General features: G+C 34.9%; 1 protein-coding gene across 1 annotated transcript in view; it reads left to right on the top strand.

Annotated features, from left to right (window-relative positions):
• Positions 1-22,932, top strand: part of LOC121369970 (extracellular matrix-binding protein ebh-like) — a 58,993-nt gene that overhangs the window by 31,916 nt on the left and 4,145 nt on the right. Inside the window, exons 13-14 of the mRNA XM_041495052.1 lie at positions 2,556-14,258; positions 16,903-22,210. Coding sequence (XP_041350986.1) covers positions 2,556-14,258; positions 16,903-22,210 — 17,011 coding nt within the window. The remainder of the gene's footprint in view (positions 1-2,555; positions 14,259-16,902; positions 22,211-22,932) is intronic.

Raw genomic sequence — 22,932 nt, forward strand, 5'->3', positions numbered from 1 at the left:
TGTCTGATTTCAGTTATCAAAAATAGCTCTAATAGTGAAAAATACATTACATAGTGTTTAAAAACTAGAGTCTGTTACTTTAATAAAACAGTTTTAGGCCAGTTTATATTTGACAAAGATTTTCAACTTAATGAAATCGGATGGATAAATTTATGACATTACTTTTTAATTTAGCTGTATTTCGTGTTGGTCCATAAAATCCATCTAAATACCCAATTAGTTTAATTTAGCTGTATTTCGTGTTGGTCCATAAAATCCATCTAAAAACCCAATTAGTTTAATTTAGCTGTATTTCGTGTTGGTCCATAAAATCCATCTAAAAACCCAATTAGTTTAATTTAGCTGTATTTCGTGTTGGTCCATAAAATCCATCTAAAAACCCAATTAGTTTAATTTAGCTGTATTTCGTGTTGGTCCATAAAATCCATCTAAAAACCCAATTAGTTTAATTTAGCTGTATTTCGTGTTGGTCCATAAAATCCATCTAAAAACCCAATTAGTTTAATTTAGCTGTATTTCGTGTTGGTCCATAAAATCCATCTAAAAACCCAATTGGTTTAATTTAGCTGTATTTCGTGTTGGTCCATAAAATCCATCTAAATACCCAATTAGTTTAATTTAGCTGTATTTCGTGTTGGTCCATAAAATCCATCTAAAAACCCAATTAGTTTAATTTAGCTGTATTTCGTGTTGGTCCATAAAATCCATCTAAAACCCCAATTAGTTTAATTTAGCTGTATTTCGTGTTGGTCCATAAAATCCATCTAAATCCCCAATTAGTTTAATTTAGCTGTATTTCGTGTTGGTCCATAAAATCCATCTAAAAACCCAATTAGTTTAATTTAGCTGTATTTCGTGTTGGTCCATAAAATCCATCTAAATACCCAATTAGTTTAATTTAGCTGTATTTCGTGTTGGTCCATAAAATCCATCTAAAAACCCAATTAGTTTAATTTAGCTGTATTTCGTGTTGGTCCATAAAATCCATCTAAAAACCCAATTAGTTTAATTTAGCTGTATTTCGTGTTGGTCCATAAAATCCATCTAAAACCCCAAATAGTTTAATTTAGCTGTATTTCGTGTTGGTCCATAAAATCCATCTAAATACCCAATTAGTTTAATTTAGCTGTATTTCGTGTTGGTCCATAAAATCCATCTAAAAACCCAATTAGTTTAATTTAGCTGTATTTCGTGTTGGTCCATAAAATCCATCTAAATACCCAATAGTTTAATTTAGCTGTATTTCGTGTTGGTCCATAAAATCCATCTAAAACCCCAATTAGTTTAATTTAGCTGTATTTCGTGTTGGTCCATAAAATCCATCTAAATACCCAAATAGTTTAATTTAGCTGTATTTCGTGTTGGTCCATAAAATCCATCTAAATACCCAAATAGTTTAATTTAGCTGTATTTCGTGTTGGTCCATAAAATCCATCTAAATACCCAATTAGTTTAATTTAGCTGTATTTCGTGTTGGTCCATAAAATCCATCTAAATACCCAATAGTTTAATTTAGCTGTATTTCGTGTTGGTCCATAAAATCCATCTAAATACCCAAATAGTTTAATTTAGCTGTATTTCGTGTTGGTCCATAAAATCCATCTAAATACCCAAATAGTTTAATTTAGCTGTATTTCGTGTTGGTCCATAAAATCCATCTAAATACCCAATTAGTTTAATTTAGCTGTATTTCGTGTTGGTCCATAAAATCCATCTAAATACCCAAATAGTTTAATTTAGCTGTATTTCGTGTTGGTCCATAAAATCCATCTAAATACCCAATAGTTTAATTTAGCTGTATTTCGTGTTGGTCCATAAAATCCATCTAAAAACCCAATTAGTTTAATTTAGCTGTATTTCGTGTTGGTCCATAAAATCCATCTAAATACCCAATAGTTTAATATATGCAGGGCTTCTAGAATTGTTTTTAAATCCACTAGCCATGGGATCAATGATTTTTGAAAATGTACTAGTCACGATTAAAAATTAACTAGCCCTACTTTACTTTAAGTTAATACCATTTTACTAAATAATAGTAATAATCAGATATTTCACCTACTGAGAGAGACAGAGCTTAAAAACACTAGCATTGGGGGTTCGTGTGGGATAAGGATATTAATATTTACAAAATAGACTTAACTACAACCTTTGACTCTTTCTTCTTTTTTCACTAGCCATTGGGCATGTTATTTACTAGCCCAACACTAAATATCACTAGACATGGGAGTAGGGCTACCATAATCTAGAAGTCCTGATATGAGACAGTGGTTTAATGAGTTTTCTTTCTTTCATTTTTCACTAGCCAGTGGGCATGTTATTTACTAGCCCAACACTAAATATCACTAGACATGGGAGTAGGGCTACCATAATCTAGAAGTCCTGATATGAGACAGTGGTTTAATGAGTTTTGTTTCTTTCTTTTTTCACTAGCCATTGGGCATGTTATTTACTAGCCCAACACTAAATATCACTAGCCATGGGAGTAGGGCTACCATAATCTAGAAGTCCTGATATGAGACAGTGGTTTAATGAGTTTTCTTTCTTTCTTTTTTCAGCTTGAAGAGGTAAAACAGAATCTTCAGTCGGAAAGGGAGGTAACCAAGGAAATGAAAGAAGAGAAAAATCAGTTGATAGCATCTCATTCAACGGTGGTGAAAGAACTCGATGAAACTATCTCATCACTAAATGAAAAAAGTGAACATTTAACAACAGAGTTAGCTGAAAGAGAGAAACGAATTCTTCAGTTGAACCAAACTATTAATCAAACCACAGAAGACATTTCTTCATTGCAGTCCTCAAATTCATCAGCAGTTCAAAATTATTCAGAAAAGCTTAATGATTTTGAAAACAAGTGTGAAAGTCTGGCTGGTGAAGTTACTGATTTAGAAAATAAAGTTCATGATCTCAATCAGATTATTGAAGAAAGAAATGCAGAGGTTGCTGGATTGAAGTCATCTTTAGAAGAACAGAAATCTGAAACCACTGATCTGGAATTAGTAGTGAAAAAACTGAATCGACAGATTGAACTTGTAGAAGAAAATCAGAGTGAAAAAGGCAAGCTGTTTGATGAAAAATCGCAGTCCCTGTTGACTCAGCTGTCTGAGCTGGAGACAGAACTGTCAGAAAGAGAGAAGACAAAAGCTGCTCTTGAAATGCAGATTGAAAGTCTGACAAAGAATCTTGAGAGTCAAGTTTCACGTAATGATGCTCTAAAAGAATCACTGGAAGAGAAATGTAAAGAAGTGGAGTCACTTTGTGAACAGCATCAGAATTTGACTGAGTTAGAAACATCTCTGAAGACTGAATTAGGGAAAGAAAAGGAGGAGCATAATAAAACTAAGGGTGAGGCTGAACAGATGCTTGGTGAACTGGAGTATTTGAAAAGACAGACACATGAAAAAGAAACTGAGATCACATCGTCTGACAATCAGATAAAAGAGATGTCTGCTGTCATAGCTGAAAAGGAAAAGTTTATTGAAGAGCTTACAAGTCAGGTTACTGCAATGGAAACAAGTCTAGATACTGTACAATCAGAAAAGCAGAAGATTCAGGGAGATCTTGATCAGAAAGTAGAGGAGATGGTTCTTTTGTCTGATAAATTGAATAATGTTGAAAACCAGAATGTTTCGCTTCAAGGGGAAATTGAGAAATTACAAACATCGGTTGAGGAATCGAAATCTCAAGCAAAAGAATTTTCTGAACAACTTCAAACTTTACAGGCAGAGATTTTGGAAAAGGATGAAAAAATTTCTTCTTTATCTCATTCTCTTGATGCAGATAGTTCCAAAATGCAATCAGTTTTAGAAGAAAAGGACACAAAAATAAGATCTCTTATTGATAATTTGGAAGAACTTAACACTCACGCTGTAACCTCTGCGGAGATGATTCAGTCCTTGGAATCCAAGTTAGAAGTTAGTGATTCTAAACTGCAAGAATATATAGGAATGTTTAGTGAGAAAACTAGTCAGATTGAAACAATGACTGCAGAACTTCTGGTTCAGAATCAAAAGTGTTCAGATCTGGAAACAGTGGTTCAGAAGTTGAAGGAATTAAAGGATGAACAGACATTGAAGTATTCAGATGTGGAAAGACTGTCTCAAGAACTGCAAGAAAAATGTTCTAGTCTTGAAAACGAGGTCAAATGTGAAAAGAAAAAATACTTAAATCTAGAAAGTACTCAAGAAGAATTGCAGGAGACAAAAGATCAACTTTTACAAAAGTTCAGTGAAGTGGAATCAAAACTTCAAGAGGTAGAAGTGCAGAAAGATGGTTTAGCTGAACAGTTAGAAATTGCACTTCAGAAATTGGAAGAAGCTAATACTGAATTGACTCAAAAATGTTCAGAACTGATTTCTTCACAGCAAAAAGTATCTGACCTAGAGTCACAACTTGATGAGCTGACCAAAAATAAAGAAGGTCAAGACAGATTACTAGACCGTCTACAGGCGGAGCAGAGTTCCTTGGCCACTGACATGGAGAAGGCTACTGAGGACAAGGACCAACAGGCAGAGCAGGTGAGGACTTTGCTTGAGAATAATCAGATTCTGTTGCAGGAGAATGAGAATTTGTCAGGTGTTGTGAAGGAGCACAAATATAAAGTTAGTGTTTTATTAAATGATATTGAAAATCTCCAAGGTGAAGTGAATAACCTTAATGAGTATTTGAGTGTGGAAAAAGAAGCCAGTAGTGTTCATAAGCAGCAGGTAGCAACAGAGAAGCAAGATTTACTTGATAAGTTGGATGAAGTGGTTATGTGTTTAAACTCTGAAAAAGATAATGTTGCTCGAATCTCTTCTGAAAAACAAGATCTTCTAACAAGATTGAATAGTAGTGAATCTAACAGTGTTAGCCTGCATGATGAAATCAGCAGACTAAAAGACTTACTAACATCTAAAGAGACATTAGTGTCAGAAACGCTGGTAGAAAAACAAACCTTTGAAGATCAGCTATCAGCAATAAAGGAGTCCTTCCACAAAACCAAAGAGAACATGTCTGATGAAATTCATCAGCTGTGTGATAAAAATAAGGCTCTTTTAGAATCTGAAACTGTTCTTAAGAAAGATATTGATCATCTTTCAAAGTCACTTCTGGATATTCAGCAAGAAGCTGAAATGGCCAATTCACAATATAACAAAGCTCAAACTGATATGGCTCAAATGCAAAGTGAAATCCAAACTCTGACAGAATCTATGCAAGTAGCCAATGAGCATTTGTCTTCATTGCAGAAAGACAATGAATTGATGTCTCAAAGAGTGTGTGAACTGCAGCTAATGCTAGATGGTGCTAAAAATGAAACTGCTACATTGACTAAACAGGTTAGTGATCTTAGTGCAGAATGTGAACTGAAGAGAGAAGATTCAGAGACACTGTCGACTGACTTGAAAAAGGTCAGTCTAGACTTCAGTTATCACACTGATATGTGTAGGTCACAAATACAGTCCTTGACGTCCCAAGTAGAGCAACAGAATGCAGAGATTTCTTCACTGAATGCCAGTTTGAGTGAAGCTAACAGTTCCATTAAGAGTTTGAATGAGAAGCTGGAGGAAAAACAACAAGAGGTTGAAACATTGATTCTTAAACACGATGAGAATATTAGTCAGTTGTCTTCCTTGCATGCACTTAATTCTGAGAAACTTTCTGCTATGCATGAAGAAGAAATTCATAATTTTTGTAGCACACAAAAGCATGAACTGAGCAAAGAATTAGCTAAGTCTGCACAGCTTGGTGAGGATCTCAAGACTTTGTCTTCTAAGTATGAAATGCTTGAATCTCAGCTACAAACTTTGCATGTTGAACATGATAAGAAGGAATCTGCTCTTGCTTCTTTGTCTTCTGAGCATGTTGATGTTGTTAATCGTTGTTCAAGTTTGCTTGCTGAGGTTGATAGTCTTAAGTCAGTGTTGTCAGATTTAGAAAATAAGTTGCATGACAAAGAATCAGAACTTAGTCAGAATAAAGTTAGAATTGATGAAATCCTACAAGACAATGACAGTCTTAAGAATGAGCTTGCCAATGTGAATTTTAGTCTTGAAAGTGTAATGTATGAAAAAGTATCTCTTTCTGAAGAGTTAATTGAAAAAACTGAAGTGTTAAACCAAAGAGAAACTGAGTTCATGAAAAAGAAGGATGAACTTCTAACAGTAGTGTCTGAAAAAGAAAAACAAATTTCTCATATTTTAGGTGAAAATGATACTAAGTTGGCAAGTGTTGAACAGAGTTTGAATGAAACACAGGACCAGCTTCATAAAGTCCAGCAGCTGCTTCAAGAAAGAGAACAACTGATATCTGAGAAAGATGATAGGCTAAGTGAAGTATCTGTCCAGAGTGCAATGATCATTGAAGAGTTGAATGTAGTACAGCAACAGAAAGAATCAATTGGTGCAGAATTTGCTTTGCTTAATCTGTCTCTCAAAAAGACCAATAAAGAACTTGAGAAATCCCAGTCCGAAGAAAAAGAACTGAAAAATGTAAAAGATTTACTGACTGAACAAGTCCAACAGCTCACCAGTAAAATTCAGTCTCAAGAATGTCAAGTAGAAGAGCAGAAAGAATCTATTACAGAGTTAACAGCATCAGTGAAAGAACAACGTGAGAAAATAAATGGTCTTACAGAAGTGTTGGAAGGTTGTGAGCATACTATTGAGCAACAGGAGCACAATATTGAACAACTGCACGCCAAGATTCTTGACCTTGAAAACTTGTGTTCATCAAGAGATCTTAATCTGCAGGAGTGTTCCACAAATATATCATCATTAGAAAGTAGTCTAGAAGAGAAACAAGGTGCTTTGGATGCCTCAAATGAATCCATGCAGAAGCTTTGTCAAGATTTAGAAGAAAAGAGAGAACAGATTGATAAGCTTCAAAGCGATGTGTCAAACACAACATCGGAGCTGAAAACGGCATTGTCAGAATGTAATGACTGGCAAAGTAGTTTCCAGCAGTCTGAACATAAGCTTGAACAAAGGTTACTTGAAATTAATGAACTGGAAAGTAAGCTTGATGTAATCACCCAAGAAAATGCTACATTAAGAAAAAATGTAAATGATATACAAAGCCATACTGATGAAATTAATGAAAGAAAGGGCAATGAAATTGAAACATTAAGTAACTTGCTAGAAAAAGCTGAGACACAAGTTAGTCTGGAAGTAAACCATTCACAAGAACTTAAAGAAGAACTCCGATCCACCAATGAAAAGAAAACAGAGATAGAAAAACAGCTTCAGTTGTCCGAGGAGCATAATTCTCATCTCAACAATGAAGTAAAAACTGCCAAGATAGAGTTATCTCAGAACGAAAAAGAATTACAGCTACTTAACATTAAGAAAGAACACCTGGAAACTGATTTAGAGATTGCACAGAAACAGATTAGTGATATTCAGCTTTCTCTTGAAACTTCTGAAAAACAGGCAGTTTACCTGCAAGAGCAGCTTGCTTCCAAACATTCTGAATATGATAGTTTGTCAAAAACACTTCGAGAAATGCAGACAACAATGGATTCTCTTAATGAAAACATAAATTGTACCAGTGTTCAGTTAACAAAAGTAGTAGAAGACAAGTCAGTGTTGCAGATTCAGATTGATCAGTTGACAGAAGAACTTAGTGATGAAATGCATAGAAGATGGGCAGAGATTTCAAGCTTGAACAAACAAAACCTACAGTACAGAAATGATATAAAATCCCTGAACACCATGATCATGGATACACAAAAGAAATTGTTAGAAACAGAAAGTATGAATTTGCTTTTGGAAGAGCAACTGACAGAAACTAAGACTCGGTTACAAGATGTCATTTCTGATCATAAAACAGAAACTGAAACATTAAGAAACCAGATATCAGAAGTAATTAACATGCACAAAGCTGAAAGTACTGCAAGCAATGACCAATTACAGGAGGCAACAAAAAATATTTCAGACTTAGAATCGCAATTAAAATCATTAAACATTCATCTGGAATCCACAGTAACAGAAAAGATAGAGCTGGAGTCAAAACTAAATAGATCTCAAAGTGATATCTTGGATGTCCAAACAGAATTGGATGATGAAAAAATCTTGAAGGGAGAGTTAATAAACCAGCTGGAAAACATTATGGGAGAAAAGACAACATTGCAAGAAGAGTTGAATTTGAATCTGGTTGCCCAAAAAGATCTTGAAAACCGGATGCAGCAACTGAGAGAATCTTTACATCACACAAATGAGTCTCAGGAAGAAGAATTAAGACTTCTGAATAGTCAGATTGCTGCTGTAACAAAAGAAAACCAAGATCTTAAAGATGAACTGACAATTTCTCAAACAAGACTGTCAGAGATCAAGTTAAAACTGACAACAGCTATAGAAGAAAAAGATAAGAAAATTTATAAACTGTCAGAAACCTGCAAGTCTTTGCATCAGAGCTGTGATGAAGAAAAAGCTAATGCTGAACAAAAGATGTTGACATTAAATGAAGCACATGAAATGGATAAGCAGAAACTTGAAACCAAATTAGAAGAATTTGTTCAGCTAATAGTGGTGAAAGACACCGAGTTGGAGGAAATTACTGTTGAACGAAATGATTTATTAGTGGATGTTGAAAACAAAATGAAAAAAGTGACACAACTATTGGAAAATATAGATGAGCTAAACAGAAACTTGGATAAACATTGTGTAGAACTGGATGAATGCAAGGAAAAGAAAGATGAAATTGAAAGAAAACTACATGACAGAAACCGAGAACTGGAGGAAGTACAAACATCTTTACAAGCTACCATTGAAGAAAAGGATCAAATCCTATTGAATCTGAAAGACATTACTGACAAAATAAACTCTTTGAATGAAGATAACAGGAACTTGAAACTCATTTCAGATAATGAAATAAAACAAATATTGGGAGAAAAAGAAAATATTCAGTTGCTACTGGAAGAAAAGAGTGAACAGCATAAAGAGGTGTGTTTACAGTTAGATTCACTTCAAGAATCATTGACGATAACAGTAAAGGAAATGGAAAAAAGGAATAATGATTTTGAAGACATGCAGAAAGAGTTGGCTGCAGTTAACAAAAAACTTGAAAATGTTGAAACTGAATGTCACTCATATGAAAACAAATTTCATGAAAAAGCTAGAATTCTTGATCAGGCCAATGAAAAAATCGAAGAATTATCTCAAATATTAAGCAGTGCAATTGAAGGGTCTAAGCAAGTAATACATGAAAACAATGAATTAACTGAGAAACTTAACAAAAGTTGTGTTAATGAAACTGAAAAAGATCAGAAAATATTGGTGCTGGATGATGAAATAAAAGTTCTTAAGAAGTGTAGATTAGACTTGGAAACTGAGGTAGAAGGTTTGAAAAACATTGCAATAGAGAAAAGCAAAACAATAGAAAAATTGACTGCAGAAGTAAGTGAGATATCACAAGAGCTTTCTCAGAGAGAAGCTACTGTATCCATACTCCAGAGTGAATGTGGTCAGTTATCAAAAGAGATTGAATCAAGGGGAATGACAGAACAAGAATTACAAGAATGCAAGCAGTCCTTAGAAAATCAGCTACAAGCTATGAAACGAAATATAGATTTGCAGCAGTGTTCAAGTTCTGAGCAAAGACTACATTTTGAAAATAGTTTAAGAGAACAGGAAACAATCAGTCTAACACTTGTAGATGAAGTGGAACAATTAACAAATAGGTTCTTGTCAGCAGAAGCTACTGTTTCTCAAGTCTTACAAAGCAAACATGAGGCAGTCAGAAACTTATCTGTCATATCTGAACATTTGAGATGCAAAAGTGAAGAACTGGAGTCATCTGATCTGAAAATTAAAGAATTGTCCCAGGAGCTCGATGACATAAATGTGAAAGCTGACCATTTGCAACAGCAAGTGACTGCTTCAGAAGCAGAACATTCAAAGGTGAAAACTTTGTTGGGTGAAAAGATTAATGAGATGGACTCATTACAGTTGCAGATAAATCATCTCGAGGATGATAAGTTGAAAGTAGAAAATAATATTGAGCAGTTGCAAGAAGTGATTCAGGGTCTTGAGAAACATTTGAGCCAAGCAGAATCTGAAAAACATGAATTACTATTGGAACTTCAAAACAAGGAAGCTGTTAATGCTGTTATGGCTACAGAAGTTGAAAATTTGAATGTCCAACTCAATTCATCCAGTTCTGCTGTTAGTAAGATTATAAAACAAAAATGTCAAGAGATAGCAAAACAATCCTCGATTACAGAACTACTGAATACAAATGAAATTCAGTTGAACACTACATTACAAGAAAAAGAAAACCTAGAACAGAATGTTCTTCAACTTCAGGATATGCTCAGTGCCAAGAACATAGCCATTGATGATGCCACTGAAGCTCTGAAGAATGTAACAACTGAAAAAAACAGGTTGGACATTATTGTGGAAGAGAATCACCTTAAAATTGAAGAACTTGGTAAAAAGATCTGTGAATCATGTGATCTATCAGAAGACCAGAATATTCAGCTTAGTAGATTGAACCAAGAGAAGGAGAAATATGAAACACTAGTCAAAGTCTTAGAAGACAAAATATTGGCTGCAGATGCTGAAGTGTCACAATTGAAAGCTACTGTTGAAGACTACAACTCAAGATTTAAGATGCTTCAGGACGAGAGTGAACTTAGTAAGGATTCATTTAATGAAAAATTAAATAATCTGATGGCTGAGCTTGCTGACACTAAAGACTGTAAAGAAAAAGTTGAAAAAGAAATTATGAATACTCGTACCAGACTTGATGAAGTTGAAGAGCAGATTGTCACTGAAAAACAAATAAGTACTGACAGAATTGCTGCACTTGAAGCAGAAATAATTGAAGTCCAAAAACGTCTTGCTGAAACTGTCCATGAATCTGAACAGAACTGTTCTGAAAAAGAAAACTACCAGCAGATACTGCTTGAAAAGAATGGTCAATTAGAAATTATAAGAAATGAATTAGAAGAAACCACTCAAGCTGTAGCTTCTCATGAGAGTGTTGTTTCTTCACTGATGGGTAAAACCAAAGAGCTCTCCAGAAGTAATGTCATGCTGCAAAACCGTCAAGAGGAGAATAAGTTGACTGTAGAACAACTTAGACGGAATATTGACAGGTTGACCACCCAGTGTGATAGTCTGGTTTCTGATAAGGAACGTGTTTTGTCAGAACTAGAAATGACTAAATCATCACTGGATTCAGAAAAGTCTTCTCTGATGGCAGAACTAGGTCATTCTAATGCTTGTAAGACAAGTTTAGAAAAAGATTGTGAAAATCTGCAAAAGCAAGAGGAGTGTTTAAGTGCTGACAAAGCGGCTTTAGAAAATGAACTAGCTATGTCTGCAGGGAATATTTTGGAAATCAAGGAAGAATTAAATCAACAGAAGGAAATGTATCAGATGTTGGAGCAAGAAAAAGATGTAATGATGACAGATTTCAAATCACTTAAAGAACATCACAACCTTTTAAAGAAGGGCAATGAAGAAATGACATTAAAGATCAGCTCTTTAACTGAGAACTTGGATTTCTTGACCTTGAAAATAAAAGAGATGGAAGCAGAACATGAAGAGTTGATGCATAGCCAGAAACAAGCTGAATCAGAAAGGTCTGAATGTGAGATACAGATAGAGTCTTTGAAAGCAGATCTTGAAAATATGAGAGAATCCTGTACAGAGTTAGGTTGCAAATTGAAGACCACACTGGAACAAAAATGTCTACTGGAAGAGCAAGTCAAGGAATTTGAAGTTATTGTCATCGGCAAGGAAAACGCAAATGAACAACTAAAAGATGATTTGCAGTTGTCACAAAATGAAGTGAATTTATTATCTAAAACACTTAAAAGTTTAGAAGATCAGCTATCAGAAAAGGAACAGGTAATAGAGCGGGTGTCTGTTGAATATGGAGAAACCAGAAAACGGTTTGATATAGAGCTAGCTCTAGCAGAGACTGCTAAGAAGGAATATGAACTGCAGCTGCAGTTTGTCAAGACTGAGAAAATGATGAGCGATGAGACTTCAGAGTCACAGCTAAATGCTGCTAGATCTGAAATAACAGAACTCTTAGAACTAAATAGACAGCTAAAAGCTGAACTAGAACAACTGTCAACAGTCAATACACGGCAGAAAGCTGACCTGGAACAGCTGTCAACAGCTAATACACAACAGAAAGCTGAACTGGAACAACTGTCAACAGTCAACACACAACAGAAGGCTGAACTGGAACAACAGTTGACAGAAAATACCCAGCTAAAAGCTGAAGTGGATCAACTATCGACAGTGAATACACAGCAGAAAGCTGAACTGAAACAACAGTTGACAGATAACACTCAGCTAAAAGCTGAAGTGGAACAACTATCGACAGTCAACACACAACAGAAAGCTGAAGTGGATCAATTATCGACAGTCAACACACAACAGAAAGCTGAACTGGAACAACAGTTGACAGATAACACCCAGCTAAAAGCTGAACTGGAACAACTGTCACCAAATAACACCCAGCTAAAAGCTGAAGTGGATCAGCTATCGACATTTAACACACAACAGAAAGCTGAACTGGAACAACTGTCAACAATGAACACACAACAGAAAGCTGAACTGGAACAACTGTCAACAAATAACACCCAGCTACAAGCTGAAGTGGATCAACTATCGACAGTCAACACACAACAGAAAGCTGAACTGGAACAACAGTTGACAGAAAACACTCAGCTAAAAGCTGAACTGGAACAACGGTTGACAGATAACACTCAGCTAAAAGCTGAATTGGAACAACTGTCAACAATCAACACACAACAAAAAGCTGAACAGGAACAACTGTCAATAGATAGCACAGACCTAAAAGCTGAACTGGAAAAGCTTCACATTGATTGTGCTCAACTGGAGGATAAGCTTACTCAGCAAGAGGCACAATCTTTAATTTTAACTGGTTGTTTAGAAGAAAATGTACTGAAAACTTCATCACAGGATTCAGTAATCCAAAAACTTAACATACAGCGTAAATGTTTGGAAATGTCAAAACTTGCTCTTTCTCAGAACATCCAAAAAACAAATGCCAGGATTGAAGAAGTTGAAAAGGAGTTGAGCAATGCATTGCAAGCCTCAGAATCTCATAGTGTTATCTCCAAAGAATGTGATTCACGAGTAAAAGATCTTGAAAACGAGAATCATGTTTTAGAACTGGCATTAGAGGAAACAAAGTCATCATGGGAAAAAGATAAAGTGAAATGCGAAAATCTTACTGTTGAACTGGAGAACTATACAGAACAATACAAGCATGCTGAAGAAGATGTCCTGGAGAAAGAAGTACAGATTCAGATGCTATGTAGTGAATTGTCGTCTGTCTCTGATGCGTATGATGGTTGTAAATGTGCTTTAGAGAAAAGAATGCAAGAAGTGAGAAATATGTCTGTCACATTCATTCAGCTCAAAGAAAAACTTCAAAATATTGAAGTCTGTTTGTCAGAAAGAAATGAAATGTTGTTGAAATCCAAAGCAGCAAATGGTGTTCTTGAGGAAACTGTAGAATCTTTAAAACGTAACCTTACACAAACTGAAATATCTCTGGTACAGACAAATACTGACATCACAGAACAATATGAAAAATTGAAAATAGCTAATGAAGAACATAATTGCCTAATAGAAAATTTAAAGGAAAATGTTCTTGAATTACAAGATTCATTAATGAAGAAATCTAATGAGGTGACAGGTTTGTCGGAACAGCTGGATGCTGTTGCAGCTAAACTAGAAGAATCTGAAATGACATGCTTTGAGAAAGAAAGTCAAGTTCACATTTTAGAGAGCTGTATTGAAGAGACTTCTATTAAGTGTTTCTCATTTGAAGCTGCAGTTAAGAAAGTCTGCAAAGATTTGATGAATACCAGGCATATGAAACATATGGCAATACAAAATATGGAAAATCAGTTGCAAGAAATGAAGGTATTAGCTGACTCTGTAAAGGAGCAGTTGAGTAGCACATTTAGAGAAAAAGATGAACTTGAACACCACTTATCATCATTGGAAGAAGAATTGAAGAAAAAGGATGATCTCATCCACAAACTCAAAGAAAATGTAAACACTTTAGAACTTTGTAACAGAGAGAAAGAAGAAAATAATGCAGTACTTTCAAATGAAATGGTATATTTGAAATCAGAAATTGAGGAAATGAAGTCTGCTGTAGCTTCTATGACAGAAAAACATCACCATCTTGAAGATGTTCTGAGACAGAAAGAGGAGCAGCTTGCTAGATTTTCTCAAGTGGAAAAAGAAAATGCCTTTCTCAAGGCAAAAGAAAAAGAACTACAGGTATTACTGGATGAGTCTAAAAGAAATATTGAAATTTTAGAATATGGGCTTAGTGACTTGTCCTCTCAAATAAAACTTATTCAGGACAAGAAACATAAGCTCCATCAACAAAATAATCACTTTTATCATAGCTTTTTTTTCATCTCTCAAACCATAGATAAACTCTGTACTCAAATCATTAGCTTTGACTATAGTTTTGAACAGGAGGTGGTCAGGGTCAGGTTATTAAAGTAAATAGTTGAGATATTAGAGAGAAATGATGAGAACCTTTTAAAGCAGATCTTGGAAGTTGAAATCTGAATGTGCTTTCAAGGGTTCACAGAATGATGATATTGTTAATAGTGTGTTTTGATATTGTAAATATCATATATTAAGAATAAAAAATACATTATGCTTCCCTCTAAACACCGGATTTTGTTTAAATCGGATAAATATTAGGTCCCCAGTGTGAGCTTATTTAGACAGGTTTCTATAAAAATAGTATTAATCTTTTACACAAATTAAAATCTGAAATTTGATACACATTATAAAATAATCTGAAATATACTAAGAGAAAGCAGTAAGGGAACACTTGGTATTGTAGACCAAATCCATTCACTATTGGCATCGTACAAAGATGTAATGTAGGATTGAATGTCAGTAATGTGAGATTGAATACTAGCAACATGGTTAACTTCCTGATACTATGGATGAAGGGGTCGGTTAAGCACTCTCCTGAGGTGCTTACATCGCAGGATCAAACCACCACAGTGGATCCAGTCAACTAATTGGGTTTTTTCTCATTCCAACTTGTGCACCACAACTGGTCAAACACTAGTATGTGCTTTCCTGTCTGTAGGAAAGTGCATATAAAAGATTCCTTGCTGCTAGTGGAAAAATTTAGTGACTTTCTTCTGATGAGTCATAATTACCAAATGTTTGACATCCAATAGCCGGTGATTAATTAATCACGGTGCTCATGTGGTGTCGTTAAACAAAGCGGCCTTTAGTGGCAATCCCACTTTCCTGTCGAGTGTTGGCATGACCCCTTATTTCTTTCCATCAGTATGTTACAAAATAATATAACAAGGGACATTTGTATTATCAAGATAAACAAAACTCCCTTGCCCTGAACTGAACATTCTTCATATAGCTGAATACTTATAATATTTTGTTTTTTGAGACATCCAGGCAGAATCTAGCTCAGTTGCAGAGCTCTTTGTCTGGGATGCTTACATTGTAGTATCTAGTCACTTCATTGAATTCATTCTCTGTTTGGGTTTTCCTTATCCCAACCAGTGCCCCATGACTGGTATATGAAAGGCAGGTGCAACAATTTCAGTGTAGACTTTTGTTGATATCCTGTAATAACAAAAGACACAGATTTTTTGAAAGTGCACTTGGGTTTGTATTTTGCATTAGTAAACAATGCTATAATATGGTAACCAAAGACCGCAGCCATAAGCAAGTAGAATACAACTCTCATCATATGCGGTCATGTGGAAAATTCCAGATAGCTTTTATAATGAAGGTTTTAATAACAAAATATCAATTTAAAATTGTGTCTAATAACCACACATCACCATCTCACATTAATATGACATCGTATATTACCAACAATGTCATGTTAAGCCCAAACGCATGATGTCATATGTGATAGAAATTTCTTTCATAGATTTTGTTCTTGGGCTAGCTCTGTCCTATATACCTAAGGATGAGAGAAAATGAAATTCCACATTATTCATTTTATTACATACCTATTCAATCTTACTATAGTGATAAAGGCCTTTTGAAACCGTGTAATAAATTTATTCTGTATCGCACATATCTGGACCAGAACTTTTAAATGGGGAATTCCCTTTTTCTTTCTACAGCAGTTAGTGGTTTTTATTTACTTACGTCATATGATTTACAAATGACGTCATATTGTATTTGAAACATTACACAAGGCTGCCGCAGAGTATGATTCTTAACGTTAAATGAATCCATGAAAGGAGTTTTGATCATAGATTTAACAAAGTGTTGTAATGACGTTAAATTAAAAACCGTTTTTGTAAAACATAAAAGAAGGTACATGTATGTAATAAATACAGAACTTCACATACGTTGTTTTCGCTTCTTATTTATTGCACGAGTTTATTTTGCGAAAGAACATACCACTCGGTCTCGTATATATTCTTGCGGAAAATAAACTCGTGCAATAAATAGGAAGCGAAAACAACGTATGTGAAGTTCTGTATATATATTCCACAAAATGTTTGTACAAAGAATTACTAGTAGAAATTGATAGGCTAATTAGTGAATCTAAATCTACTGAGTCAAATTTTAAAAGTATATTTAGGTAGCATTTCAAATTTTTTAGCTAAAAACTGTAAATTAGAATAGGTACAGAATTAAATGAGTTAGCCAAAATGTGTGAAAGATGTAAGTTAGTGCAAAATGAAGCTTGTTATATCATGATCTAAAAATAAAAACTGCAAGTTTCAATTTTAATTTGGAAAAAAGTTGCTTTCTGAGAAAAAAATTAGCTTTCCTATTTCATTGATAGACTAGCTAAATGTTGAAAATTGTAGTCTTAAAAATACATTTAAAAAACAAAATTATCTTATGCAATTTGGTAATGAAATGTATAACTGGAAGGTGTGGTGAATTACTTCTTTTACAGGAAAAAGATGCATTGCTTCTGGAGCAAAAAGCAAAGCTTGCAGATCTACAGTCACAACAGGAGGAAAATGTAAGCAGTCATTCAGAAAGTGATATGATGATTCAGAAGTTGAACTTGTTATTGGATGAAAGGAATGTTCAGGTAGCGTCTCTGTTGGATCAAGCAACTGATATGTCTTTACAGTGCTCATCTCTAGAAAGCACAGTTTCTGCATTGAAAATGAAAGAATCTCAAGCAGAGAAAACCAGTAGAATTCGTACACAGAATTTGTTAGACCAATTACACAATCTCTCTCGAGAGAAAAATGATCTGTTGTTAGTACTTGATGAGAAAGAAGTGAAAATCAATAGCCTGGTTGAAATGACTGATGAACTAACCAGACAACTGCAGAAGGTAAAATCAGAAAAGGCAGTCATTGAAGCAAGTCACAATTCACTTTCTTCTGATATCGAAGGATTACAGAATGAAATAGCTGAATATAAAGAGAAACTTCACGCGTTAGAAGTGATCATTGAAGAGAGAGAAAACAATAACAATCAAGATGCTGAGTTGAAAAGTGAAATGGCTCATGTTGATTTGTCAAGTACAAGGTTTGAAACACATGCACATAATGCAGATGAGGTGCAAAATTTGGAGTGTCCATCAGTGGAGAAGAATGTTTCATTGGAAGAAAAAGAAGTACAAATAACTATTCTTTCAGACACTGTAGACACCAGTTATCAGGAGTTAATGTCTGTTTCAAGTGCCCTGTGCAAGAGTCAGAAAAATCTAATGAATTGCCAGAGATGCATCGAGTGTTTAGAAAATAAAATTCTGCAAAAAGATAAAGCTTTAAATGACATTCAAGACAAATATGATATGCTTGTCATGGAATCAGAGAGCTTGAGGAAAGATGTGGAACAAAAGGTTAATGAATGTAGTGATCTATCTGTGAAAGTTCAGGAAATGTCCAATACATTGAGAGATGTGGAACCTATGTTAACTAGTCCTCTTGAAGATAAAGAAGCACTAAAAATTGAAGTGAATCTCATGAAAGACATTGTAGATGAAAAAGATCGTGAAATCATCAGACTTCAGACACTCCATTATGAAACAGAATATAAATATGAAAATGCCATATTAACAAAAGACCAAGAGATTTCACAGTTAATGGAGAAATTGAATCAGTCGATGGAACTTGATGGTGATGTTCCAAATACATACGATGCCCTCCAGAGAGAATTGAAGCAGAAGTCTGATGAACTAGAAAATATGTCTTTCAAATTTCGGCAGCTACTTCAAGCACAAGGTTCAGAAACTGAAGCACTTTCTGTAATCAAACAGCAACTTCAGTCAGTTTTGGAGGATAACTCCGAGTTGAATGAGGAATTGAAATCTAAAGAGCACATCCTGCATGAGAAAAATCAGCATATTGAAATGTTGAAGGAAAAGGTTACCGTTTTGGAAGATGAACTTAAGCACACCGCTGCAGAACAAGATGCATTACATTATCAGCAACAATTTGAAGAAGACAGAAGGAATTGGGAGATGCATCACTCTTACGGCATGCAGATGCAGAGATCAGGTTATTTCCGAAGTGATCAGGAACTCTATCCATATGGGTACAGAGAGTGGGATGATGGATATGACAGATGGAAAAGACATGTTGATAGATCTAGTGAATCATCACTTACTGAAGGCACGCTTAGCTGGCAGGAAATGCAGCAGATAGAATTACAACATGAAAAAGATGTTCCGGGAACATCTCAAAGTGAGCAAGATTTGACAAAAGAATTAGCTGTTGGACAGCCACCCGAAGCACTGACAAGTACCCCCATTAAAAAGGCTAGCAGTGAAAGAAAAGAAGTAGAAAGTGCAGTGAGTGAAGTAATCAAACTGAAGAAACTTGTGAAGAAGAAAGAAGCACGAGTTGTGGTCATTACCAAGCAGTTAAATGAAGCAACTCGAAAGCTTGAAGAAACACATAAAAAAGTGGAACACTTGGAGGCAGAACTTGCTGAGACCAGAAAAATGGATCAGAGTTTTACCGGTTCAGAAAGTGGAGCAGAAAACACAGCATCTGATACTCAAAATGAAGTGACAGAATTGAAGAGAACTGTAAAGAAAAAGGAAGCCAAAGTTGTTGTCTTGAATAAGAAGTTGTCAGAGGCCACTGAAAATTTGAAAAGCATAACAGACAAGCTACTTCAAGCAGAAGAAAGAATTGAAATTTTAGAAGCTGAAAACCATAATCTTTTGGAAATGCAAAACTTAGAAATCAGTCCAAGCAAAAGTGCTCCCAGTGAAACAGACAAAGATTTTCAGAAGACTCTAAAAATGAAAGATGCCAAACTTGTTATTGCAAACAAGAAATTAACTCAGGTTACTAATTCAGTGAAAGAACTGGAGAGGAGACTGAAACTGTCAGAAGAGACTATCAAAACAATCAGTGAAGAGAAGAACAAATTAGAATATTACTTAACTGAAGTTACTAACACAAACAAGGAAATGGAGATGTCCAAACTGTCAGTGGATGCTATCAAATCATTAAGTGAAGAAAAGAACAAGTTAGAGTATCACCTAACTGAGGTTACTAATTCACTGAAGGAATTGGAAGGAAGGTTGCAGCTCTCAGAAGAGACTATCAGTACAATAAGTGAAGAGAAGAACAAATTAGATTATGACTATCGTGAACTGCAGAAACTGAATGGCAGTCTTCAGTGGGATTTTGATATGAAGTTTCAACAAGTATTGATTGAGAACCAAAACCTCAAGATCCAGTTAGATGAATTCAGTGCATCTTCACATCAGCAAGTTCAAGAGATCACCAGTTTGATGAAGCAGCTGGAGGATGCTAATCACTGCATAGCGCAACATCAAGCAGCTTTGCAAAATACTAAGGAGAGTCTTGATGCTGCAAATGTGAACATTCAGGAACTTAAGGGAACTTCTGAAAATCAGGAAGAACAACTCATCAACCTAAGATTTGAGAAAGAGGAATTCTTAGGTCAGATCTATTCTCTTCAAGAGCAACTATCTGCTAGTAGAAAAACAGAAACACATCTACAGGGATCTGAAGATGAAAAAGCTAATCTTGTTAGCAGAATGGCAAATCTGGAAAATGATGTTTCCAAGGATAAACGACTTCTGGAGGCTGCTCAAACAACAATTAGCAAGCTAGAGGTAGTAGTTAATAAGAAAGATACAGAGTTAATAGTGAAAAACAAAACACTATGTGAGCTGAATGAATACACAAACCAGGTAGTTGAACAAAATAAGTTTTGGCAGGAAGAAAATGAGAAACTCAACTCTGTTAGGTCAGATCTTGAGAGTCGTCTCAATGAAAGTGTAACACTTTACCAGCAGATAGTTGCGGCGAATGGTAAAAAGGATGTCCAGATTAACGATCTAACTGAACAAATCCAGGGTTACCATACTCAGCTTACAAATCTCCAAGCAGAAGTTAAAAATGCAGTGGACCAAAATGAAGTCCTGTACCTGAAAGAGCAGAATTTTAAATTGCAGTCAGAGAATGAAAATTTGTTAATGAGAATTTCCTCTCTGCAAGAAGATCTTACACAAAGAATGAATGAGTTAACAGCTTCACGTGAGCAGACCTTTTTGCTAGACCGTGATCTTGGCTTTAACCTGCAAGAAGCAACAAGAGAAAAGGAAGAACTTATGACTCGGTTTGAATCAGACAAAGCTGAACTAAATGCTCATTTAGCTTCTCTTCAACAGCAGATACAAAACAATGAACATCTTTTTCAGTCCAAGATACAAGAAAAAGATCAAACAATCAGACAATTGCAAGCTGAACAAAATAATTGGGAATTTTTGCAGGAAAAAGTTGGAGATGATGAAAATATAATTAAAGTTTTGCAAGATGATGTTAATGCTAAGTGTCTGCAATTAACTGAGAAGGAACAAAATGTTCAAACATTAAGTACTAAGGTGTCAGAACTGCAGAAGCAAGTGATATTGTTAGAAAAAACCACAGAAAACTTGAACCATGAACTGGGCACACTTAAAGAACAGAATGCAGAATATCAGACACAGGTACTCGAACTACAAGGACAGTTCCAAAGTGCAAACTCAGTATCATCCAGCTTGGGGGAACAGAATCAGTGTTTGACTTCTGAAATAGAATTGTTGAAAGAAAATTCCACTCGGTGTGAAAAATTAATATCTGAGTTTCAAAATGAAGTAGCTTCACTTCAGAAAAAAGTCACAAAAAAAGAAGCTAAAGCTGCAGGATTGAATAAAGACTTAGTTAAACTGAAAGCTGACTTTGAGTTTGTTTCTGAAAAACTTCAAGAATCTGAGAAAATGGTGAAGAAGTTATTTTCTGAAAATGAACAAATAACTATGCAGCTTGACAGTGCAAAGTTAAGTGAAAGTCGACTGAAAGAAATGGTCAGCCAGCTGAAAGAGGATAAGATAATGCAAACAGAGCTAAAGCAAAATGACATTGATGCCTTACATACTTCTTTACATTCCTTACAAAATGAAGTGCAGACAAAATCTAATGCTGTCTTACAATTGGAGGAAACTCTCAAAGATTTACAGCAACAGATCTCTGAAAATGTTCTTGTGATAGAGAGGGAAACACTGGCTAAAGAAAACTTGGAGAAAGTGATTGCAGAGATGGAAACTGAAAATATTTCAACTGTTAATGATCTGCAAGATGCCATTAAGCAGATCACCATAGATAATAACTCCAAATCTCAGGAAATCTCTCGGTTACTGGAGCAGGTAGAACAGTATAAACATTTGAATGGAGATTTGAAAAAAGAACACGAAAATAGATTAAAAGCTGAAGCCGCTGTTAACGAAAAGGAGGTTGCTATTGAATCCTGCCAAGAAATGATTGCTTCATTGAGTGACAGACATAAAGAGAAAGAGATTGTTTGTCAACGATATGATGATAATGTTGAAAGTTTGGAAAGGTTTGAAACGCATACCGGTATATTGACTGAGTCTTTGAATGAATCTCAAAAGAACTTCACTGATTCTCAGCTGGATATTACTACCTCTAGTCAAGTTCCAATAACTCATGAAGCAATTGAGGATTCAGTTGTTGTTAACAGAGTTGTTCCCCTTGGATCTGTGAACTCGGAGAACGGTAGAGATGGGCAACAGCTGGCAGATCCTGTACACAGTGGCATATTGGATGGGAGCAGTATAAACATGAAGGAAGTAGCATTGCTTGAACAACATATTGAAGAGCTTCAAGCCAAACTTAACAAACAAGAAGGCTTATTTGAGCAACAAAAGCAAGAACACCTGAGAGTGTTGTCACTCCTGGAGGGATTAGAGGAAACAGGATAGACAGAAGGATGAACAAGTAAGAATGAGAGAAGAGGAGAGTTCTGAATATAACCCTGTTTTAGCACCCAGACTGACTAACATTTTGTATTATCTACTAACATGCTTTACATTGCTTGCTTTGTTAACCGCTACCCTGCATAGAGGACTGGGGAGGTTATCATTTTGCTACTTCTAGTTAAATATAAATTGAAATGCATGTTAAAAATATGCTGATGCTAAGTACAATGTATCTAATATATATTTTAAAGTAATTAAATAGATGACAGTATTAGTACAATTAAGGTTATTCAAAGTTTTAAAAAACAGAAAGATATTTAAAATAAAATACATGGTAGGTTTTTACTTTCCCCAGTCCTCGAAAAGATGTTTACTATTATTATTAACTTGGTAGCAGTAGAACAGGTTAATAAGTTAAAACCAACTAAATTTAACATCTGGTAATTTAATTATTTTCAATTCAACCAAATAACTAAGTCAACACTTAGTATTTTCGTGAAGCAAATTGACATATTTAATTATTAATATAACACATTCTCATAGAAAAATAGATAAATTATTATTGATAGTGAAATGGTATTATTAGTTGTTTTATGCTTATGACCCTGTTCTACCAACTTATTTATTTTGAATGCACACTTATAAGTACCTATAGATATATACTTATTATAACTTTACATTATTTGTGTACCTATATATACTTATAATCTTCATTATTTATGT

The sequence above is a fragment of the Gigantopelta aegis genome, chromosome 4 (genome assembly GCF_016097555.1).
Source record: "Gigantopelta aegis isolate Gae_Host chromosome 4, Gae_host_genome, whole genome shotgun sequence".
NCBI lineage: Eukaryota > Metazoa > Mollusca > Gastropoda > Neomphalida > Peltospiridae > Gigantopelta > Gigantopelta aegis.